General features: G+C 38.2%; 1 protein-coding gene across 6 annotated transcripts in view; it reads right to left on the bottom strand.

Moving 5' to 3' along the window:
• CCDC30 (coiled-coil domain containing 30) overlaps positions 1-26,238 on the bottom strand; it is a 141,533-nt gene that overhangs the window by 91,318 nt on the left and 23,977 nt on the right. For 4 of the 6 annotated variants that reach the window (XM_044945156.2, XM_044945159.2, XM_044945155.2 and 1 more), the window contains 6 exons: positions 24,187-24,282; positions 18,333-18,422; positions 16,884-17,037; positions 10,249-10,320; positions 5,855-5,970; positions 3,415-3,513 (listed from right to left, as the gene is read on the bottom strand). In XM_044945156.2, coding sequence (XP_044801091.1) covers positions 3,415-3,513; positions 5,855-5,970; positions 10,249-10,320; positions 16,884-17,037; positions 18,333-18,422; positions 24,187-24,282 — 627 coding nt within the window. The remainder of the gene's footprint in view (positions 1-3,414; positions 3,514-5,854; positions 5,971-10,248; positions 10,321-16,883; positions 17,038-18,332; positions 18,423-24,186; positions 24,283-26,238) is intronic. The other 2 variants (XM_044945157.2, XM_044945158.2) reach the window with 2 other exon arrangements.

Below are 26,238 nucleotides of genomic sequence, written 5' to 3' on the forward strand. Positions count from 1 at the left end.
GAACCCCTGAAGGGGGGCCTGGCTAACCAAGCCCCAGGCTTCAGTTCAGTTCAGTTCAGTCGCTCAGTCATGTCCAACTCTTTGAGACCCCATGGACTGCAGCACGCCAGGCTTCCCTGTCCATCACTAACTCTTGGAGACTACTCAAACTCATGTCCATCGAGTCAATGAAGCCATCCAACCATCTCATCCCAGGCTTAGCAACATTTCAAGTTTTACAAAACAAAACAAACAGCATTAACAGGAAACCAGGCTTGCAATTTGGTCACAGATTGATGATGATACCAGTTTGCATCTGTCCTGGGATTATAAGTGGGAACCCTGAACTGCAATCTCTGAAGTCTCACCCACGGAGCCAACATGCTGCCTGGGACCCTTTCCCAACTGGGACTCCAGATGTGCTGTGACAGGGGACTTCCCAGCGCTGTTTAAGTCTAGATGTTGGTCAAAACCCACTTTGTTGATGTATTCTCTGCTCTTTCTATTTCTCTTTTCTGTTAATGTTAGTATGTTGAAAGTAAGCTAGATAATTCTCTAACATATATCTGTATTATTTATTTGTATATGACGAGTGGCTTACTTTGTTAACAAATCCTTTGTTAACAAATCCTCTGAGATGAAAGTGCAAACTTGTAGCAAAAAAGGAGTTATTGTTTAATGGGTATAGAGTTTCAGTTTTGCAAGATGAAGAAAGTTCTAGAGGTGGATGGTGGTGAAGGGTGAAAAACAATATGAAGGTGCTTAATATCACTGAACTGTACACTTAAAAATCATTAACAAGGTAAATTTTCTGTTATATGTACTTTACTACAGTAAAGAAAAAAATAGAAAAAAAACAAGTAAAACAAAGACTTTTGGAGACAAAAAATCAGAAAAGTTTATCACTATATCTGCACTAGAAGAAATGTTAAACAATGTTCTTTGGGCTGAAGAAGTATGGTACCAGATGGAAATGTGGACCTGTGCAAGGTAATGATGAGCTCAAGAAATGGCCAATAAGCATAAGAAAATACACTAAGTATCATTAGTCAATCAGGAAATGCAAATCAAAACTATACTGAGACATCACTTCATACCCATTAAGATGGCTATAATAAAAGAGACAAAATGTAACGAGTGTTGGTAAGACATGGAGAAACTGGAGCACTTATACACTGCTGATGGGAATGGTAGATGGTACAACTGCTTTGGAAAATAGTCTGGGAGTTCTACAAAAAGTTAAATATAGAATTAATATATGATGCAGCATTTCCATTCCTATGCACATACTGAAGAAAAATGAAAACTTGTTCACACAAAAATGTGTACATGAATGTTCATACCAGCATTATTCATCACAAAGTGGAAGACAATCTAACAGTTTCTTATAAAATTAAACATGCACTTGCTCTGTGATTCAGTAATTCCACTGCTAGGTATCTAAGAGGGAAAAAAAACAGACTGGTTTGTGAATACTAGTGGCAGCTTTTTCATAGTAGCTGAAAACAACCAGTGGCTAGATAAACAATGCATAGTATATCTATATATACAGGAATATTACTTAGCAGTTTAAAAATGAACTACCGATACAGGAAACAACATGGATAAATCTCAAAAGCATTATTATATTAATAAGTGAAAGAAGCCAAACACAAGAGCATATACTAGATGATTCTATTTATTTAAAATTCTAGAAATGGTATGGTCATAGAAAGTGGTGGAGTGGGAGGAACTGATAGCAAAAGGTGAGGGAAGGTTTTAGGTTAACGAATATGTTATTTTCTTGATTGCAATGGTTGTGGTTATAGAGATGTATACCTTTGTCAAAGCTCATTGAACTTAACTCTTAAAATATGTATTTTATACTGTATTAAATATTTAGTGAAATTAACTTTATAGAAGAAACAAATAACTTTTAAACATTTGAAAAATGCTCAATCTCACTACCATTAGATGACTGAAACGAAAACTACACTGAGATACCCATTCTCATTTGCATTTGGTAAAGATTTCATAAACATTTGCATGTTTACTAAATGCAAATATATGACAATATATTCAGTTAGTGAGTCTCTGGGAAACTATCTTTCTCATACACTGCTGAGGGAAAAGGAAAATGATGCAATTTCCACTGAGCAGTATCTGGCAACACTGACCAAAATGACTGATGCATCTACTCTCCAACATTATAATCCCATTTTTGTGACTCTATCCTACAGAAACACCTGTATAAATATGCAAAGGACTAGAAATAACTTGAGTGCCCATCAACAGGAGACTGGTTAAATACATTATAGTACATCCACACAACAGAATGCTAGCTGCTCTAAACAATGAGGGAGATCTCTTTGTATGATATGGAAGGATCTCCAGAGGCATTTTAGTAAAAACAGAAAGAAAAAAAGAAAAGGAAGGAAAGGAGGAAATCTGAATAAATATTCAAAATGCTTCTATATGAATGAAGATATGTATACCTTTATTCATACAGAAGGATAAATAAGAAGTTAATTAAGTCAACTTTAAATCAGAGTGCCACCATTCTGGGTTGCCTGGGAGAAATTCTGGTAAAGAATCCTGAAATCTTGCCTGGAAATTCCTTCTTCCCTACCTTCCTCATTTTCTTTCCTCCCTCCAGCACCCTCCTTCCTTTATTCTTTTCTTCCTCCACCTTCTTTCCTTCCTACCTTTTCTCCTTTCCTTCCTTCCTACAAAATGCATTATTACCTAGGAAAGAGTTTTGGAAGACAAGAAGAACATTGGCTCCTTGGGTAGGGCATCAAGAAATCCAGTGGCTATAATTTCCTTGATACCCAGGAGGTGGGGGGTGTAGGGCCCAGGGAGTTACAGTAAAAAAGACAAGTTCCAGTGAAGGAGATCGCTCAGCAACAAGCAACATTACTCATCTTAGGTGTACAAGAGAAAAGGCTGCAGCAAAACCACCTCTCTTTGAGCTGAAAGTCTGAAACCACCCTCTGTATGACACACCGGCTCTTGCTACAATCTGCCTTGTGTTTGATCATTTTGCCCACCACTTCAGAGGCTGACTGTGCTGAAAAGACTGGAAGCTGTACACACTAGAGCCTAAACCATATTTTAGTTCTCTCTGACATGTGGTTCCCACTACCCACTCCCCTACCACTGGTTGATGCTATAAAGCAACTTCATTTTGACGATTAAAAATGCCCATATTGGTTGTATTTTTGTAAGATTCTTTTTTCCTTAACAAAACCCATTATATTTTTCATATTAATCATTCCCTGTGGGGAGGAAGTGAATAGAAACATATCCTATCCTCTATACTCAAATTTCTTTCTCCACACTCTGGCAAGGCAATAGGAAAAGGCAGGCAAGAAAAGAGTAGCACGTGCTCAGCGCCCAGCTGTAAAATGCAGCTCACTTCAAAATGAGAAGTCAGAAATAACAGAACTTTACTACCTCTACTTTCTGTTCAGTACCCACAGTTTTTCCAGGAGAGTGGTTTCCAAGATGCTTATTCTCTTGAGCTTCACATGTTCGTCTTTTAAGTCGTTCAACCTGAAATACAAACGCATTTTAAATACAAAGTGGGAGGGGGTTGCTTTATTTACAAAATATATAGGTTATACATGAATACATTCTTTGTGCGAAAAATTTAAACATATAGGTATATAGACTAAAAAGTGATCTTTTCCTTCACATAACTTTGTGCCACAATTTCATTTCCCTTTCCAGAAGTAACAATGTTTCGGATATACCCTTCCTGAACTTTATCTCACATGTATGTATGTGTGTTGTTGTTCAGTCGCCCAGTCATGTCCAACTCTTTGCGTGTGTGTATATATATATATATTTTTTTTTTTGGGGGGGGGTGGTTTCCCTGGTAGCTCAGATGGTAAAGAATCTGCCTGTAATGTAGGAGACCCAGGTTCAATCCCTGGGTTGGGAAGATTCCCTGGAGAAGGGAATGGCTACCCACTCTAGTATTCTTGCCTGGAGAATTCTATGGACAGAGGAGCCTGATAGGCTACAGTCCATGGGGTTGAGAAAGAGATGGACATGACTGAGCAAACATATATAAATATATATGTGAAGTGAAGTCGCTCAGTCGTGTCCGACTCTTTGTGACCCCATGGACTGTAGTCTACTACGCTCCTCCGTCCATGGGATTTTCCAGGCAAGAGTACTGGAGTGGGTTGCCATTTCCTTCTCCAGAGGATCTTCCTGACCCAGGGATCGAACCCAGGTCTCCCGCACTGTAGGCAGATGCTTTACCATCTGAGCCACCAGGGAAATTCAAATATATATGTATACATATGTAAAACATACACAAACATGTTTAAAATACATTGAATATATTTTATCAGTATTACATGTACAAATTTATAGAGATTTAGACAACTTGAACAGTGTTTATTTATTCTTATGATTGCATTTTAAAATTATGATAAAATATACATAACACAAAATTTACCATTGTAACCATTTTTAAGTATGTAGTTGAGAACCACTAAGCATATTCACATTATTATGTAACCATCACCACCATCCATCTCCAGAATTCTTCTCATCTTGCAAAACTGAAACTCTAATCATTAAGCAAGAACTCCTCATCCTGCCCTTTCCCACAGCCCCTAGAAACCACTATTCTACTTTCTATCTCTGTGATTTTTGACCACTTTAGGTACCTCATATAAATGGAATTATGCACTATTTGTCTTTGTGTGACTTGTTTAAGCAGTATAATGGCTTCAAGTTTCACCTATGCTGTAACATATGTTAAAATATCTTTTCTTTTTAAGGCCCTATTACACACACACACACACACACACACACACCATACTTTGTTTATCCATTCATCTGTCAATGGATACTTGAGTTGCTTTAACTTTTTGGCTATGAATATGAGTGAATAAATCTCTGTTCAAGTGCCTGCTTTCAATTCTTTTGGGTATATAACCAGAAGCAGAACTGTTGGTAACTCTATGTTTACTTTTTAAAGGGAGTACATACCGTTTTCGAGTGTGTCTGTACCATTTTACATTCTTAACAACAATATACAAAGGGTTCTAATTTCTCAACATCCTCAACAACATTTGTTATTTGTTATTGTTTTGATAATAGCCATCCTAATGAATAACTACTCATTCTTGCAACAAAATTTCTTGAGCACTTAGAGTGTGTGCCAGGCATTGTATTAGATACCAGAGAGATGATTGTGAAATGAACAGAACTGAAATTGAAGTGACATAACACTCCAGTACTCTTGCCCGGAAAATCCCATGGATGGAGGGGCCTGGTAGGCTACAGTCCATGGGGTTGTTAGGAGTCAGACACGACTGAGCGACTTCACTTTCACCTTTCACTTTCACGCACTGGAGAGGGAAATGGCAACCCACTCCAGTATTCTTGCCTGGAAAATCCCAGGGACAGGGGAGCCTGGTGGGCTGCCGTCTATGGGGTCGCACAGAGTCAGACACGACTGAAGCGACTTAGCAGCAGCAGCAGCAGCATAGTGTATCTAGAACCTGGAAGTGCATATTAAAAATGATTCAAAAACATAATGCAACTAAGTGTTTAGTATTAACAAACTCAAACTTTGGTAAATGTGAAAAGTATAAACTATTATCTAAATCCTTATTAAAAAGAAAAGATGCCATTGAAGCAAAATAGCAATAACATTACTGTTCAGCATATGTGGTTAAAATGTATGAAGCAGAAATACTGATACAAAATGTCCAGGTCAGGGTATAGCATCTACCTGCCATGTTATAGCCACCAGAATCAGACTTCACTAATGACCAATGGATGATGTATTATCCATTTAGGCTGCTCTAACTGCTGTTAGTCTATACACATTTAAATTAACTCTAGGAACAAATTTAATTAAACAACTTACCTCTTCTCCAAGTACTTTTTTTTCTGAGTCAAGTGATCGAACCCGATTTCTTAGAGCCAGAATTTCCTCATCCAGTCTCTGATTATGTTCCTTTGCTTTCCGTAGGTCAACTGAGTCTAAAACAAAGAAAATGCAATTGATTCAATTGGACTGAAGTTTTTTCCAATTAATTAATTTATTTTCGGCTGCACTAGTCTTCGATGCTGTGCGTGGTATTTCTCTAGCTGCTGAGAGCGGGTGCTACTCTTTGCTGATGTGCGCAGGCTTCTCAGCTCAGTGGCTTCTCTTGTGAAGCACAGCCTCAGAAGTTGTGGCACATGGGCTTAGATGCCCCACGGCATGTGCGATCCTCCTGGACAGGGATCCAGCCTGTGTTCCCTGTATGGGCAGGTAGATTCTTGACTACTGGACAACCAAAGAAGTCCATGGATTGACTTTAATTTGGGGGCATTAAGTCTAAAAACTGAGGAAGTGCTATTTCCTGCTGTTCTTGTCAGTTCTACCATGTCTCTGCACATGTGATTCTCTGCAAAGAAGAGCTGCTAGACTCTCAAGTCCAGCCCTAGAATGTTGTACCAACTCATGAAACAGAACAGAATGTTTTGTCAATTCTCATGCCAGTCTAGTGAGTTGGACTTTTTCAGAGCAGTGTTTCCAGCAATAGAGGTTCTTCTAGGACCCGGAATTTTAAAACAATTGAACCTGCCTTCTAAAACCCAAATGACCAAGAAAATCATCTTCCTAGGCTCCTGTGGTCCCATCTCTCTTACATGCGTGTATGCTCAGTCGCTTCAGTCATGTCCAACTCTTTGTGACCCTATGGACTGTAGCCCGCTAGGCTCCTCTGTCCATGGGATTCTCCAGACAAGAGTACTGAAGTGGGTTGCCATGCCCTCCTCCAGGGGATCTTCCCAGCCCAGGGATTGAACCTGCAGCTTTCACGTCTCCTGCATTGGCAGGTGGGTTCTTTACCACAAGCACCACCTGGGAAGTCTCTCTTACACCCCTCATGTGTTCCTTGGTACTTCTCTTGCACTTGTTAACGGTAGGACCCGCACAGACAGCTGATGCACTGAGCTAGGAGCAGTGAACAGACTGGCCAAGTGAAATCAGGTTAATTCACCCAAATCATCTTTCTCCTGTAGCACCTCTGCCTGTAGGCCACTCTCACCTCAGCACCTCATGTTGAGATCTGCTCTTTCTAGCACTCATCAGTTTCAACAGTATAAACTTGTTGCTGGTAATTTTCTTGGATCAGCAGCTGTTTCTTTTTTTCACTTATGTTTCTCCTATTTTTCTTTTGCTGCTGTAAAGTTTCCTTTGTCTTCCTTCTTCATTGCCTGTTGGTTTTTAACTTGTATTAATTTTTTTTTTCTTAATTTTTTTGTTTCCCTTGCTATCCCCCTTTTCTCCTTAGCATGTGAATTTTTAACTTTAAAAATGCTGAAAACACACCAAAAAGGAAAAAAAAATTCACAATCCATATACATATACGGAAGGCAAGATTTGTTCTAACTTTTGCATATGCAGTTTAAAAAAATTTTGAACAGTGCTACACAACACTGTCTGCAAATTTACTGCCTGTGAATATATCACGGACATCTTTACAGGATAGTATACCTAATGTCATTTTCCATTTTTTATTTGGAACTATTTTTTAATTGAGGTATAATTTATATATAATATAGCAAACATATCGTAAGTGTTCAGTTTAATGAATTTTGAAAATTTTATATACTTGTGAACTTGCCTTCAAAAAGATACAGAACATTTTCATCAAACCATAATATATCCTCAAATCCTTTTCAGTCGGTTCTCCACTCCCACCCACCCCTATAGTCACTTTCTATCACAGAGACTATTAATAGTTTTGCTCATTCTTGGTTTTCATATAAATTAAATCTTACAATACACATGTTTGTTTCAGGCTACTTTCACTCAATATATACAGTATTTGGGGGATTCACCTGTATTTTATTGATAATTTGTTCCTTTTGAGTCCATCTTATTAATATACCATGATTTGTTAATGCAGTACCTCATCTTGTTCTGCATAGTAAGCCACTGTCCAAATTGCCATTTCAATGTCACTTTCCCCCTACTGATGAAGATTTAGCTTTGCTGCCAATGCTTATTCTTGTAAACAATTATACAAGGATTTTCCTTGTTCATCAATCTCTAAGTCCTTATGACATTATTTCCCCAAAAATAAATCCCTAGAAAGAAATGACATAGCTGGATCAGAAGACATGCACATTTAAAAAATTTGACAGAGCCTGCCAAATTATTCTTCAGAAAGATTGTACAAAGCTATATTTTCACAATGGCATTGTCTATTTCTCTATACTATATATTACCAGTATTTTTAATTTTCACAAATCTTAAAAATACAGTTTTACATAAGTCACTAAAATTAGTACTGTTCTGCTTATCACAAATGGAATATAGGCTTTCTGTTTTTCAAAACATCAAGCTAGGGCTTCCCTGGTGGCTCACTGGTAAAGAATACGCCTGCCAATGCAAGAGATATGAATTCCATCTCTGATCCAGGAAAATCCCTCATGCCGCAGAGCAACTAGGCCCGAGCACCACGACTGCTGAGCCACTGCTCTAGTGCCTGGGAGCTGCAACTACTGAAGCCCAGGTGCCCTGAAGCCCATGCTCTGCAAGGAGAAGCTACTACAATCAGAAGCCCACACACTGCAAATAGAGAGTAGCCCCTGCTCTCCATAACTACAGAAAAGCTCGTGAGGTAACACAGACTCAGCACAGTCAATAATAAATAAATAAATAAAATTATATTTTAAAAATCAACCTATACAGTTAGGTTCAGAGCGGATATTCTCATCCAACCCTTATCTACCCTGACCTGAAATAACGTTGTTAATGTGCGTGTGCGTGTGTGTGTTCAGTCACTCAGTTGTGTCTGACTCTTTGTGACCACATGGACTGTAGCCCACCAGGCTCCTCTGTCTGTGGGGTTTCCCAGGCAAGAATACTGGAGTGGGTTGCCATTTCCTCCTCCAAGGGATCTTCCCGACCTAGGGACTGAACCCACATCTTCTGCAGGTGGATTCTTTACCACTGAGCCACCAGGGAAGCCTATCCTTTGGTTACCTAGGGACTTTCCAAAAGTCTTCATGTCATGACAAAAGACAACTTTATTAGGGTGAAGACCAAATACATGTTGCTGCTGCTGCTGCTTCTAAGTCGCTTCAGTCGTGTCCGACTCTGTGCGATCCCATAGACGGTAGCCCACCAGGCTCCCCTGTCCCTGGGATTTTCCAGGCAAGAACACTGGAGTGCGTTGCCTTTTCCTTCAATACATGAAAGTGAGAAGTGAAAGTGAAGTCGCTCGGTCGTGTCCGACTCTTAGAGACCCCATGGACTGCAGCCCACCAGGCTCCTCCATCCATGGGATTTTCCAGGCAAGAGTACTGGAGTGGGGTGCCATTGCCTTCTCCGAAATACATGTTACTTACTATAAATTATAACATCACAGGGTAAATAAACCTAGTTTTATAACTTTAAAACCAGTAGACATATTTTAAATTATATTTGTAGCTACTATCATTATAACACTCAAATTTCATTCTATTTCACTATAGCTAGTGTCATTTATACATAGCCAAATTAGGGTGCTGCTGCTGCTAAGTTGCTTCAGTCATGTCCGACTCTGTGCGACCCCATAGAGGTGTTGTTAAATGCATTATACAGTGTCTTAACCTCAGTGGTCAGAGAAGGCAATGGCACCCCACTCCAGTACTCTTGCCTGGAAAATCCCATGGACAGAGGAGCCTGGTGGGCTGCAGTCCATGGGGTCACTAAGAGTCGGACACGACTGAGCGACTTCACTTTCACTTTTCACATTCATGCACTGGAGAAGGAAATGGCAACCCACTCCAGTGTTCTTGCCTGGAGAATCCCAGGGACGGGGAATCCTGGTGGGCTGCTGTCTGTGGGGTCACACAGAGTCGGACCCGACTGAAGCGACTTAGTAGCAGCAACCTCAGTGGTCCCAGTATAACACGTATTGTTTGTGTTAACCAAAGGTTTTGCAGTCAGACATTTAGCTCTAATACTTAATGTAGCTACTGGATAATTCATTTAACCTTGCCATGACTCAGTTTCTTTATCTATGAAATGGTTAGAATAATACTACAACTTGGCATTGATGTTAGGATTAGAGATAATGCATGCAAAATGCCTCATAGAGTATATGTTAGTAAGCAACAAGTGGTAGTAAGTGTAATAAGATGGTAGAGATAGTAATAATAGAATTAGCAGTAATATAATTATTTATTAAATATTGTTTAATAATATTACTTAACATAAATTATATTACTGTTAATGTTTTATTATTAAATATTATAATATCTGTTAAAATTACTCACCATTTTCTTTCAGCTTTATCAAATTTTCTTTCAATTTCTCAATTTCTAGTTGAGCCTTCTCAAGTGCAGAAGCTAAAAGAAAAAAAGAGCAATATATTTGCGTAAGGAGCAAATGATTAGCATAATAATCAAATTTCAAGTGACCCTCTGGGATACTTTCTTTCTGATGGCTGTCCTCTGAGTTTCTGCATAAATTTCACCTCCTCCAGGAAGCTCTCCCAGAGTCCCCTCTTAACGTTCCTACTACATCTTAGGTTTCTTCCTATCCCTGATATTGTCTGATCATGTAATCTTTCCCTGTTTCCCTAACCAGATACTATGCTAAAGAGTTTGGACCACTGTAAAGAAAAGGAATAGCTAAAAGTTTTTAAGCATGGTATTACAAATTTAGTAAAAAGGAATTACACACATAAATTCTTAAAATTAATGCCTGAAATTAATAATACTTAGAATTTCACCAGCTGTTCCTAGAAATAGCAAAATAGAAAAATTTAAGAAATAACTTTTGGTACTATTCAAGAATTGTATGAGGATTGCAGAATGGCATAGAGAAAGTATATGGGGCACTGGAGTCTACTGAATGTGCATTCTCTAACCTAGGTTTTATCACTTTGCCGCCTGTGGCCTACTCATCACCAATGATACAGCTGATAGGCCTCCTATAATGGCAAGTTGAGGAATCTTCCAGAAGTAAGAGACCAACATGAATCTTACAAAAGATCATTCCCAATCACACAGAAAAGGTACATCAAGCAAAGGCCAGAGGAAACCAGGCACGAGCTTCCAAGAGTCGTCTCTCAGCAGTTATACAGGATGGGCTTAATTTCTCCAGCAATGAATTTGACAATTCACATGAAAAGTCTGCCAAGAAAATTCATTACAGACTCAGCAGCCAAAGTTTTTATTGGGGGCTACTCACACAGACACCACCTTCTGCCTAGAACATACCAGAATTCCAGACTCTCAGAAGGAAAGCAGGTTTTAGCATAAACCACATTGTACAAACAGGTCAGGCACAGTCAGCCACTGTTATAAACTGGGGGGGGAGGGAACCTTCTCCAAATCCAAGTTCTCAGATGCTGCTGCTGCTGCTGCTGCTGCTGCTGCTAAGTCGCTTCAGTCGTGTCTGACTCTATGCGACCCCACAGATGGCAGCCCACCAGGCTCCCCCGTCCCTGGGATTCTCCAAGCAAGAACACTGGAGTGGGTTGCCATTTCCTTCTCCAATGCATGAATGTGAAAAGTGAAAGTGAAGTCGCTCAGTCATGTCCAACTCTTCGCGACCCCATGGACTACAGCCAGGCTCCTCCGTCCATGGGATTTTCTAGGCAAGAGTCCTGGAGTGGGGTGCCATTGCCTTCTCCGTCTCAGATGCTAGCCAAGGGCTAACCTGACAAACAGGACTTTCTAAGGAAAGCAGGGTCAGGTCTTCTATTTTAACTATTTTCTGCACAGGATGGATATACATTTTGTTTATCCACTCACCAATGATAGATATTTAAGTTGTTTCTATGTTTTGGCTAGTACTGTAAATAATCGTGCTTCGAACATTCACATACAACTTTTTTTAAAATGTATTTTATTGAAGTATAGTTGACTTATAATGTTGTGTTAATTTCTCATACAAGCTTTTTAGTGGACATACATATCTTCTTTCCCCTGGGTCACATGATACTTTTACACTTAACACCTTGAGAAAATGCCAAATTGTTTTCCAAAGTGTCTGTACCATTTTATATTCCCATCAACAATGTTCCAACTTCTTCACATCTTTGCCAACACTTGACATTATCTTTTTTATTATAGCCATTCTAGTGGGTGTGGAATGGGATCTCATTGTAGATTTAATTTGCACTTCCCTAGTGATCAATGATTTTGAGCATCTCTTCATATGCCTTTTGGCCATTCACATGCCTTCTCTAAAGATATGTCTACTCAAGCTGTTCATTTTAAAGTTGGACTGTCTTTTTATAATAACATAAAAGAATGCTGCTGCTGCTGCTGCTAAGTAGCTTCAGTCGTGTCTGACTCTGTGCGACCCTACAGACAGCAGCCCACCAGGCTCTACCGTCCCTGGGATTCTCCAGGCAAGAACATTGGAGTGGGTTGCCATTGCCTTCTCCAACATAAAAGAATATATAAGTAAGAATTCTTCCTATAGTCTGGATATGAGTTCTGCATCAAACACATGATTTGCAACATTTCTCTCAGTCCACGGTTTGTCTTTTTACTTTCCTGTTGGTATCTTTTGAAGTACAGAAATTTTAATTTCAATTACGTACAATTTATTAGGCTTTATTTTATCACTTTTGCTTTTGGTGTTATATCTAACATATAATTGCCTATGCCCAGATCATAAAAATTCACTCTTATGTTTTCTTCTAAACATTTATAGTTTTAACTCCTGCATTTAGCTCTGTGGTCCATTTTGAGTTAATATTTGTGTAGGCAAAGCCCTGCCCATCAGAGCAAGACCCAGATTCCCCTCCAGCCAGTCACTCCATTCAGGAAGCTTCCACAAGCCTCTTATCCTTATCCACCAGAGGGCGGACAGAATGGAAGCCACAGTTACAGAAAACTAACCAAACTGATCACTTGGATCACAGCCTTGTCTAATTCAATGAAACTATGAGCCATGCTATATGTAGGGCCACCCAAGACAGACGGGTCATGGTGGAGAGTTTTGACAAAATGTGGTCCATTGGAGAAGGGAATGGCAAACCACTTCAGTATTCTTGCCTTGAGAACCCCATGAACAGTATGAAAAGGCAAAATGATACAATACTGAAAGATGAACTCCCCAGGTCAGTAGGTGACCAATATGCTACTGGAGAAGAGTGGAGAAATAACTCTAGAAAGAATGAAGAGACAGAGCCAAAGCGAAAACAACACCCAGCTGTGGATGTGACTGGTGATGGAAGAAAAGTCTGATGCTGTAAAGAGCAATATTGCATAGGAACCTGGAATGTTAGGTCCATGAATCAAGGTAAATTGGAAGTGGTCAAACAGGAAATGGCAAGAGTGAACATCGACATTTTAGGAATCAGTGAACTAAAATGGACTGGAATGGGTGAATTTAATTCAGATGACCATAGTATCTACTACTTCGGGCAAGAATCTCTTAGAAGAAATGGAGTAGCCCTCATAGTCAACCAAAGAGTCCAAAATGCAGTACTTGGGTGCAACCTCAAAAATGACAGAATGATCTCTGTTCATTTCCAAGGCAAACCACTCAGTATCACAGTAATCCAAGTCTATGCCCCAACCACAAATGCCAAAGAAGCTGAATGGTTCTATGAATACCTACAAGACCTTCTAGAATTAACACCAAAAAAGATGTCCTTTTCATCATAGGGGACTGGAATGCAAAAGTAGGAAGTCAAGAGATACCTGGAGTAAAACAGGCAAGTTTGGCCTTGGAGTACAGAATGAAGCAGGGCAAAGGCTAACAGTTTTGTCAAGAGAACGCACTGGTCATAGCAAACCAAACACCCTCTTCCAACAATATAAGAGAGACTACACATGGACATCACCAGATGGTCAATACCGAAATCAGATTGATTCTATTCACTGCAGCCAAAGATGGAGAAACTCTATACAGTCAGCAAAAACAAGGCCAGGGACTGTGGCTCAGATCATGAACTCCTTATTGCAAATTTCAGACTTAAATTGAAGAAAGTAGGGAAAACCACTGGACCATTCAGGTATGACATAAATCAAATCCCTTATGATTAAACAGTGGAAGAGATAAATAGATTCAAGGGATTAGATCTGATAGATAGAGGGCTGGAAGAACTATGGACAGAGGTTTGTAACATTGTATAGGAGGTGGTGATCAAAACTATCCCCAGGAAAAAGCAAAGCCAAAAGGCAAGATGGTTGTCTGAGGATGCTTTACAAATAGCTGAGAAAAGAGAAGTGAAAGGCAAAAGAGAAAAGGAAAGATATACCCATCTGAATGCAGAGTTCCAAACAATAGCAAGGAGAGATAAGAAAGCCTTCCTAAGTGATCAATGCAAAGATATACAGGAAAACAATAGAATGGGAAAGACTACAGACCTCTTCAAGGAAATTAGAGATACCAAGGGAACATTTCATGCAGAGATGGGCACGATGAAGGACAGAATGCTATGGACCTAACAAGAGCAGAAGATATTAAGAAGAGGTGGCAAGAATACACAGGAGAACTATACAAAAAAGATCCTCACGACCCAGATAACCACTATGGTGTAATCACTCACCTAGAGCCAGACATCCTGGAGTGCCAAGTCAAGTGGGCCTTAGGAAGCATGACTATAAACAAAGCTAGTGGAGGCGTTGGAATTCCAGCAGAGCTATTTCAAATCCTGAAAGATGATGCTATGAAAGTGCTGCACTCAATATGTCAGCAAATTTGGAAAACACAGCAGTGGCCACAGGACTGGAAAAGGTCAGTTTTCATTCCAATCCCAAAGAAAGGCAATGCCAAAGAATGTTCAAACTACCACACAATTGCACTCATATCACATCCTAGCAAAGTAATGCTCAAAATTCTCCAAGCTAGGCTTAAATAGTACATGAACTGAGAACTTCCAGATGTTCAAGCTGGATTGAGGAAAGGCAGAGAAAGCAGAGATCAAATTGCCAACATCTGCTGGATCACAGAAAAAGCAAGGTAATTTCTGAAAACATCTACTTCTGCTTCATTGACTCTGCTAAAACCTTTGACTGTGTGGATCACATTAAAATGCGAAAAATTCTTAAACAGCTGGGAACACCAAACCACCTTACCTGCCCTGAGAAACCTGTATGCAGGTCAAGAAGCAACAGTTAGAACTGAATATGGAACAATGGACTGGTTCCAAAATGGGAAAGGAGTACATCAAAGATGTATATTGGCACCCTGCTTATTTAACTTATATGCAGAGGACATAATGTAAAATGCCTGGCTGGATGAAGCACAAGCTGGAATTAATATTGCCGGGAGAAATATCAATAACCTCAGATATGCAGATGACACCACCCTCATGGAAGGAAGTGAAGAGGAACTAAAGAGCCTCTTGATGGAGATGAAAGAGGAGAGTGAAAAAGTTGGCTTAAAACTCAACATTCAAAAAACAAAGATTATGGTATGTGGCCCCATCACTTCATGGCAAGAAGTTGGGGCAACAACAGAAACAGTAACAGACATTATTTTTTTGGGCTCCAAAATCACTGCAGATGGTGACTGCAGCCATGAAATTAAAAGACGCTTGCTCCTTGGAAGAAAACCTGTGACAAACCTAGACAGTGTATTAAAAAGCAGAGACACTACTTTGACGACAAAGGTCCATCTAATCAAAGCTATGGTTTTTCCAGTAGTCATGTATGGATGTGAGAGCTGGACTATAAAGAAAGCTGAACACCAAAGAACTGATGTTTTTGAACTGTGGCATTGGAGAAGACTCTTGAGAGTTCCTTGGACTGCAAGGAGATACAACCAGTCAATCCTAAAGGAAATCAGTCCTGAATACTCATAGGAAGGACTGATGCTGAGGTTGAAACTCCAATACTCTGATGCAAAGATCTGACTCATTGGAAAAGACTGTAATGCTGGGAAAGATTGAAGGTGGGAGGAGAAGGGGATGACAGAGGATGAGACGGTTGGATGGCATCACCGACACAATGGACATGAGTTTGAGTAGGCTCCGGGAGTTGGTGATGGACAGGGAGGCCTGGCGTGCTGCAGTCCATGGGGTCACAAAGAATTGGACATGACTGAGCAATTGAACCAAACTGAACTGATACCTAAGTAAGCAACAACAACAATCATATGAAAGGATTTTCAACATTGTTAACTCTCAGGGAAATGTTAAGTAAAGCCACAGTTAAATACTACTACATAACTCACCAGAAAAGGTAAAATTAATAAGACTGACAATACCAAGCACTGACAAAGAATGTGAAGTAACTAACAACTCATACACAACTGAGCAGAGCTTAAATTAGTACAACTATTTGGAAGACAACATGGCAGTAATTTACCAACACAGAACAAATCCTTAACCGTCTGATCTAATAATTCTACTGAGGTATATCATAATCAGAAATGTATAGATAAAGACAAAAATACTCAGAGCAGCACTGTTCATAAGAGACCAACTGGAAACAACATAAATGTCTATCAACAGTAGAAGGGATAAATAAAATAAGTGGAGTATGTTTACTCAATGAAACACTAGAGTACAAACAGCAAAAGTGAACAAAGTACTGTTACATGGAACAATATGGATGAATCTCACAAATATAATATTGAACAAAAGAAACAAGCTAAAGAATGTATACTCCCTGCAGTTAAAACTCAGAAATAGCCTTAAAAGTTAGGACTAGTCATGACTTTGCGGGAGGAGAGAGTATGTAGACATAGGGAGAAGAGACAGGGCTTCTGGAGCACTGGAAATTTCTTGCACTGGGTGGTGTATTGGAGTTGTACACCTTTTGGTAGTTATGATATGCTTTGACAAAAACTTCTGGACACTGTAGAAAATGAGACTATATATCAGACTTTTATGAGTTTATCTTAGAAGATTTTTTTCTCAGTTGTACTTGTGTTTTACCTTAGCAGGACCTTTACATTTAAAACATGGTCAGAGACGTTCACCGTCAGCACAGCTTACCGAGTTTGCGCTGTACCTTCTCCTTCCCTTGCAGTTCATCAGCGAGCCTTCGGATCTCTTCGTGGGCCATCTCTAACTGCCTTGCTACTTCCTCCAGATCTCTCTCTCTGCAGGTTTGTGGTGTTTTATCTTTTTCTGGATCTTCATTATGGGACTGAAATAAAACTGCTGTTAGTAGTACACTGAAAAGTAAATATACTCAGGATATTGCCCTATAAGTGTTTGAGAGCCAATAAAGAAGAGTAGATTATTTATGTGCATTTTTTAAATTAGGTTGAACCATATAAAATTGGTGATATTTTATTGTTTTTATACAATTTCACCTTCAAACCTAAAATACTTAAGAGATTATGGTTATATAATTATTTCAAAAACTAGAAATTTAATCATAAAAATAATCTTTGGCAAAAAAGAGGGAAAATATTCCTCATTTATATGGTAATTAAATACAGCCTGTAAAATGCCTTTACATTAAATTTTATTTAATTTCAAAGTTGGAACAATTAGGGCTCAATTCATGTTTAGAGCTCCTTTCCTACAACTATTTTTAAAGCATTGTAAAAGCTAAGTAAGAAATTCAATCTTAATTATATTTTGCTTTTGATCCCCAAGATATGTATTTCATATAAGAATATAATTTCATTATACAAATTTTCCTAAAAAGTAATAAAACAACCAAATATTAATACCATCTACATAATAAAACTACTTTCAGCTTACTGGTATAGTTCCTTGCAGTATTTTTCATTTACATATATTTTTTACATAGTCATAATCTCAATCTATGCACACATTTCTGTCTGGCTTTTTCATTTAACATTATACAAGGAATATTTTTTTATATTGCTGTATAGATTTTGTAATGATAATTTTTAGAGGCTATATAATGTTCCCGTGAGTGCAGCATAATTTATGTAATCATTTCAACACTTTGGTAGTTTTCCATTTTTGCTATTGAAAATAATACCATGGTTTCATCCACATTTATTTATCTTGGGTTGCTTCCCATTGTTAAATTCTCTCTATATACTTTATTCACTGGATTTAACTCTTAATAACATTTCCCTAGATCAAAAATAATTTCCACAAAGAGAATTACTTATATTTAAAATAATGTGCAACACATTTTAAAGGACCTCCCCACAAAAAGAAGCTTCAAATATATTTGGAAAGAAGTGTGTACTGTCCCAAGGGGATTTTTCAAAGGACATAACACATATTGATTGCTTAAATTTTGATACATTCAATAAAAATCAGCTATTGTGTTAAATAATTTATTTTTTCTTCCCAAATTTCTATGATGTGTTCATAATACTCCTATGCACAACTGATATCTTTTACAGCATGGATTTATACATTTTAATGTATTCAAACAAAATACTTCCAAGGTAAAAGCTAACTTGTAATTACCTATTATTATTAAGCAAAAGATTGTAAATTTTTTCTTACCTCATTCAGACTTTTTTTAGACTGATGCACAGGTTCTTGATGTTTCTGATGTTCCTTTTGCAGAGGCTGGTGGGTTTGTTCAAGTTTCTCCTAAGTGAGGTAAATGAATATTATATCAATTGGCTTCATGAACAAAAGGTGAGGTAAGGTGAAGTTGCTCAGTCATGTCCAGCTCTTTGCGACCCACGGACTGTAGCCTACCAGGCTCTTCCATCCATGGGATTTTCCAGGCAAGAGTACGGGAGTGGGTTGCCATTTCCTTCTCCAGAGGATCTTCCCGACCCAGGGATCAAACCCAGGTCTCCTGCATTGTAGGCAGATGCTTTACCATCTGAACCACCAGGGAAGTCTTAAAATGTCATTTAAATTTAAAAAAATATAATCAAGTAGAGAAAGAGGGAGCACAATCCAGTCAATTTTATGAGGCTAGACCATGCATTCTCAATGAGATACTGCCCCCAGGGGAGTTCAAACTGATTCCTAAGCGGGGAAATCTTACCCTTTTAAGTACAAAGTACAGACGTCTATGGTACATATATAGAATTACTTTATATCAGTACCATCAAGATTTCATGGGAGAGTGATAGAAAAAATTATTTAAAAAGTCTCATTATAGAAGCAATAATGAAAAAATAGGCTGGCTAACACTGCCTAGATGGATCTTGATATTAAAACCTGACAAAGGTAACAGAAAAAGAAAAATCACAGGGCCACCTCACTCATAAACATAGATGCAAAAATTTAAAGAAAAGTTTATCAAACTGAATCTATACCATTTAGAAAGGATAACATATCATGAAGGAGTTGGATTTATCCCAGGAATACAAGATAGGTTTAACATTATAAAATTTAATCAATGAAATTCTCACATTAACAGGTAAAAGTTCTAAATGACTTCATCATTTCAATAGCTATAGAAAAAACTCAACATTTTCTAAACTCAACATTAATTCCTAATATAAGCTCTGAACAAATCAGGAATAAAAGAGAACTTTCTTAACTCAATAAAGTCTATCTTTAAAAAACAGCAACTCTCTTTTTTTTTTTTTTTTACAGAATATAGGTTTATTTATAGAATCTTACAAATTTAAAACATTTACAGTCCACATAACTTATTTTCTTTTCTAATATACCTCAAATTCCTGACTTATTTTAAAAAAATACTGTGATGGAATTGTAGAACTGTAAAAGAAAATATGAATAATACAAATCTAACCTCTCTCTTTTGCAAAAATCAGACAACTTTTTGAAAAAACAGCAACTCTTAATCAAACATCATACTAGTGAATAGCTGAATACTTTCTCTCTGATATTATTAACAAGACAAGTATCTCTGCTATTCAAGATAATACTAAAGATCCAAGTCAGTATAGTAAGGTAAGTAAAGAAATTTAAAGGAATAAAGATGGGAAAGGAAGAAACAAAAGTATCATCATTATTCTCAGATATGACTTTAAGGGGGAAAAAGTACAAAATCTTCAAATAAATTATTAAAACGAATGGGAAATTTCAGCAATATTGCCTAAATATAGTCAATATATAAAAATAATTATACTTTTAATACTAGCAATAGATAATTAGAAAATTAAATTCTCAAAAAACATACAGCATTCACTACTAACAGCATCCAAAAATATGAAGTAACTAGCAATAAATGTAACAAAAAATGTGCAAGATTTTGTGAAAAAAGTGATAAAACTTTACTTATATACATTAAAAAGTAAATGGAGAGATAGTCTATGATCACAGATAACATCAGTATTTTACGATAGCCAATTCCTCTCCAATAGACTTACAGAGTCAATACAACCAAAAATCAAAACCCCAGAAGGAAAGAATTTCTTAAACAGGACAGAAAAACACTAACTATAAAACAGATGATTGATAAATTGAACAATCTTAAATTTAAGAACTTCTGTTCATTAAAAGACACTTTTAAGAATATTAAAAGGACAAGTCACAGAGTAGGGAAAAAGTATTTGTGACATACACAATCAATAAAAAGACTTGAAACCAGAACATAGATAATACATGTAAATAACAAGACAGACAACTCAATTTTTTAATGGACAAGAGACCTGAATAAACACTAACAAAATAGGAAATTCAAGTGACAAATAATTACACTAAATTCATTTGTAATCAGGGAAATGCTAATTAAAACCAATATGGGATACCATTATGCACCCAGTAGTTTAGCAAAAATTTAAAAGTCTGAAGACATTAGGGGTTGATGAGAAGCAAAGGCATTCTCATACAATACTAGTGCCAGAATAAACTGGTACCATTACTTTAAGAAGAAAGTTTGACAATGGCAACCCACTCCAGTGTTTTTGCCTGGAGAATCCCAGGGACGGCGGAGCCTGGTGGGCTGCCGTCTATGGGGTCGCACAGAGTCGGACATGACTGAAGCGACTTAGCAGCAGTAGCAGCAGTAAAGCAGAAGATCCACATACTCTATAATTTCCTAAATCTACTCTTAGCTATATACCCTATACAAATGAATGCACACACAGAAGAATATTTACAGCAGCATAACTGATAAAATTAAAATACATTCAAAATAGATAATAAATTGGAAATAACCCAAATTAGCATAGAATGGATAGTCTCATGCTGTATATTCACATGATGGAATAATATATAGTAGTGACAAGCTGACTAAAAATAAATAATACAAATATAACGTTTTACAAAAAAGCACTTCCCGAAGTTGATTCCCTGTATGTCATGTTCAAAAATAGACAAAACTATACTACTATATATATTATTTAGGGATGCACATCTTTGTGGAGAGAAAGAGGTTGTGATCAGATAAGAAAGGTTCTAGGCAGTTGGCCAGCAATACGTGAACCGTGAACTTCCAGATGTTCAGATATGCAGATGACACCACCCTTATGGCAGAAAGTGCTGCTGCTGCTAAGTCACATCAGTCATGTCCGACTCTGTGTGACCCCATAGACAGCAGCCCACCAGGCTCCCCCGTCCCTGGGATTCTCCAGGCAAGAACACTGGAGTGGGTTGCCATTTCCTTCTCCAATGCATGAAAGTGAAAAGTGAAAGGGAAGTCGCTCAGTGTGACCCCATGGACTGCAGCCTACAAGGCTCCTCTGTCCATGGGATTTTCCAGGCAAGAGTACTGGAGTGGGGTGCCATCACCTTCTCCAATGGCAGAAAGTGAAGAGGAACTAAAAAGCCTCTTGAAGAAAGTGAAAGAGGAGAGTGAAAAAGTTGGCTTAAAGCTCAACATTCAGAAAACAAAGATCATGGCATCTGGTCCCATCACTTCATGGCAAATAGATGGGGAAACAGTGGAAACAGTGTCAGACTTTCTTTTTTTGGGCTCCAAGATCACTGCAGATGGTGATTGCAGCCATGAAATTAAAAGACACTTACTCCTTGGAAGGAAAGTTATGACCAACCTAGATAGCATATTCAAAAGCAGATATTACTTTGCTAACAAAGGTCCGTCTAGTCAAGGCTATGGTTTTTCCAGTGGTCATGTATGGATGGGAGAGTTGGACTGTGAAGAAAGCCGAGCGCCGAAGAATTGATGCTTTTGAACTGTGGTGTTGGAGAAGACTCTTGAGAGTCCCTTGGACTTCAAGGAGATCCAATCAGTCCATCCTAAAGGAGATCAGTCCTGGGTGTTCTTTGGAAGGACTGATGCTAAAGATGAAACTCCAATACTTTGGCCACCTGATGCAAAGAGCTGACTCATTGGAAAAGACCCTGATGCTGGGAGGGATTGGGGGCAGGAGGAGAAGGGGACGATTGAGGATGAGGTGGTTGGACGGCATCACCGACTCAATGGACATGAGTTTGGGTGAACTGCGGGAGTTGGTGATGGACAGGGAGGCCTGGCATGCTGCGATTCATGGGGTCGCCAAGAGTCGGACACGACTGAGCGACTGAACTGAACTGAACTGAGGCAGTTGGCAATGTTGTATTCCTAACAGGACCAGTGGTTACATAGGTGTTAATCCAGTAACTATTTGTCAAACTGTATTTTTAAAGTGTTATCATTTTTCTGCACATATTCTGTCATACTCCACAGTAAAATATTAAAAAAAAAACTCTGATTATTCCTGGCATTAAAAGTCATCTCTTTGTCCTCTGCCCCATGCAACAATAAAGTGATTAAATAAATTCTGATACATCCATTTAAAGGATCAGTTCAGTCACTCAGTCGTGTCCGACTCTGTGACCCCATGAATTGCAGCGTACCAGGCCTCCCTATCCATCACCAACTCACGGAGTTCACTCAAACTCATGTCCAGCAAGTCAGTGATCCCATCCAGCCATCTCATCCTTTGTTGTCCCCTTCTCCTCCTGTCCCCAATCCCTTCCAGCATCAGGGTCTTTTCCAATGAGTCAACTCTTCGCATGAGGTGGCCAAAGTACTGGAGTTTCATTTTCAGCATCAGTCCTTCAAAGAACACCCAGGACTGATCTCCTTCAGAATGGACTGGTTGGATCTCCTTGCAGTCCATGGGACTCTCAAGAGTCTTCTCCAATACCACAGTTCAAAAGCATCAATTCTTTGGTGCTCAGCTTTCTTCACAGTCCAACTCTCCCATCCATACATGACCACTGGAAAAACCATAGCCTTGACTAGACAGACCTTTGTTGGCAAAGTAATGTCTCTGCTTTTGAATATGCCATCTAGGTTGGTGATGACTTTCCTTTCAAGGAGTAAGCAACTTTTAATTTCATGGCTGCAATCACCATCTGCAGTGATTTTGGAGCCCCAAAAAAAAAGTCTGACACTGTTTCCACTGTTTCCCCATCTATTTGCCATGAAGTGATGGGACCAGATGCCATGATCTTAGTTTTCTGAATGTTGAGCTTTAAGCCATTTAAAGGATATACGTTATCAAAAAGACAAAGGAAAATCTCTACATGCTATTACAGAAACTGAAAACAATAGGCATAATGGAATATAATTTGAATTTTAAGAGAATGGAAATTTTTTTGGAAAGATAGATTAAAAAATTGTTGGCAATGGTTGCTTAGCAGTATAGAACTGAGGATTTGAGGTGAGAAGATAACTCATTTTTCATTCTATTTTATACTGCTTGAATCGTTTTTTACTATGTGCCTATATTAAGTTAAAAAGCCAATAAAAAAATAAAAACTAGTGTTAAATAAAATGTAGTTCATATGTAGATCAGGCCTTGCAAAACTTCTTGGGGTTTCAAGTCATCATATGTGGTCCCATTTTGGTAGGTATGATTCTCTCATCTACTTTATGCACAGGTTAGTTCAACATTGAAAGTGAAGTTGCTCAGTCGTGTCCAACTCTTTGTGACCCCATGAACTGTAGCCTACCAGGCTCCTCCATCCATGGGATTTTCCCCGCAAGAGTACTGGAGTGGGTTGCCAGTTCCTTCTCCAACATTAGTGTATGTAAAATATAACTAGGGAGGCAATGACATTTTTACAGGCTACAGTTCATAATAAGATCTTTGCAAAAAAAATTTTGTAAGTTTTTTAAAGGTATAATCAATATACAACAAACTGAACATATTTACAGTGTACAACTTTTTGTTACATGTATACATTTCATGAAACCAACACCACAATCAAGATAATGAAAATATCCACCACAGGCAAAAGTTTCATATGCTTCCTTAACTTTATTCTTTCCCAACACTGTCCTCAGACAACCACTGATCTGTTTCTGTTATTATATACCAGTTTGCATTTCCTACTGCTTTAAACAAATGGAACCATAGACTATGTACTCTTTTTGGTCTGGCTTAGTTCACTCAGATAATTGAGATATATCTGTTTTGTATTTTTTCTTTTTTATTATAAAGTAATATTCCATTCTATAGGTCTACACATTTACCTGCTGATGAGCATTTGAGTTGGTTATACAATGAAGGTTGCTGTGACATGTGTAGCCTTTACACGGCCACACGCTTTCATTTCTCTTGGTGTATTCCTGGAAGTGGAATGTAACAGTTGCATGTTTAATTTTTTAAGGCAATGTTAATTTTCAAAGTGGTAGTATCATTTTATATTCCCATCAGTAGAATATGAGGATTACAGTTGCTTCACATTGTCAACAATACTTGATATGGTTAGTCTTTAATTCTGGGCATTCGTTGATATTGATAAATTGATAGTGGTGAGTCACTGTGATTTTTGTGTTTTCCTAATAGTAAATGAATTTAAGCATTATTTCATGTGCTTATTTACTATTTGTATATCTTCTCTGGTGCAGTTGCTTTTAAATTTTTTGCCCATTTTTTAGTTGGGTTGTATGTGTTATTATTATTGAGTTATAAGAGTTATTTATATATTTAGATAGAAAGATTTTGTTGGACACATTAAAAAAAAAATATTATCTCCCAGTCTGTGCCTTCCTCTTTTATTTCTGTCTTTTGAAGAGCGACATTCTGAATTTTGATAAAATCCAATTTCATACTCTGTGCTCTTCCTGTCTGATAAAAATCTTTCCAAACCCAAGGTCACTAAAATTTTCTTCTGTAGATTTTATCTCCTATGTGATCTATGAACCGTTTTAATTTTTGTATATGGATAGGATAAAGGTATTATAAAGCCTTAAATGTCATGTGTTACCTTCACACCCTTGTACCTCACAGTGCACAAAAAGCCTATCCATGAACTCCCCTGCTTTTGCCAGATATACCCCCATCTGACAGGAAAGATTCCCTACCCAGTTAGTTCCCCCATCAGCCCGAACAGCTATAGTCTACCTGGTCCTCAGCCATTTAACGACTGTCATTTCACTGCCAACCCATGAAATTTTTTAAACAAGCCAGTCATATCCTCCCACAGGAACAAAGGGGCACCTCTCCTATTGTTACCACAAAGTCTGTCTCCCATGGGTCCTGTGAGTTCACTCCGTTCCTGAATACAACCCCCTGTGGCCCTGCCTGACCTGACAGGCAGTGTCCTCCCCTGGGCTGTAAGTCTTTGTGATTAACTATGAACCACATCTCTGTCCAAAGCGGGGTATCATGTGTTTGACTATCTCATAGTATTTAGGGTAGGGACTCCCTCCTTTACCAGTGGGGAAGGGAACTCAATAGAGTTGAGGGAGTTTTTTCTGTTTGTTTTTTGCATATGCCTATCCAACTGTTCCAGCACTATTTGTGGAAAAGCACATCTTTTCCCCATTAAATTACCTTCCCATTTGTTTTGAAAATCAATTTACCATACAGGTGAGGGTCTTTATTTTGTTCCATTGATCTATATATCTACCTTTACACCAATACCACACATTCTTGATTACTGCAGCTTTATGGTAGCTTGAAAGCAGGAAGAGTGTATCTTCCAACTTGTTCTTCTTTTTCAAAGTTGTTTGGGCTATCCTAGTTCCTTTGCCTTCCTTATCCATTTTAGAATCAGCTTGTCAATTTCTACAAAAAAGTGACTCTACTGATTACTTTATGCTCAGGCAAATGACAACATTAGCTTAAACAAAATATAAATGGGAATGTGACAGAAATGTTACGAATTACATTTTATAATAACAAAATCCTTTATAGTATCTGTTTTAATTCTTCCTGTCCATGAGTTGTAAAACTATGACTTAGTAGTGATCTAAGTAAACTATGATCTTAGCCTTAAAATCTAAGACTTCACCCTCAAAACACCAATTTGTTTTAGAGATTCCATCTCCTTCATAACTCCTTAGTTCATCTTCCCTTCTCCATTTACACTTTGAGTCTTGTTTTTGGTTCTCATTCTTTAATTAATTATTATTTAACGTCCCCTGAAACCCCAGCTTCCAATCTGGCCCCTTTCCAATCCATCTCTCCACGATGGCCAGAGTGATTTTTCTAAAACACAAATCAGATCATGCTGTGCGTGCGGGCATGTTACTCTTCTCTTAAAATCATTTAGTGACTCTCCAGACCTTTTACAGCAG

Source organism: Bubalus bubalis, chromosome 6 (assembly GCF_019923935.1).
Source record: "Bubalus bubalis isolate 160015118507 breed Murrah chromosome 6, NDDB_SH_1, whole genome shotgun sequence".
Taxonomy (NCBI): Eukaryota; Metazoa; Chordata; class Mammalia; order Artiodactyla; family Bovidae; genus Bubalus; species Bubalus bubalis.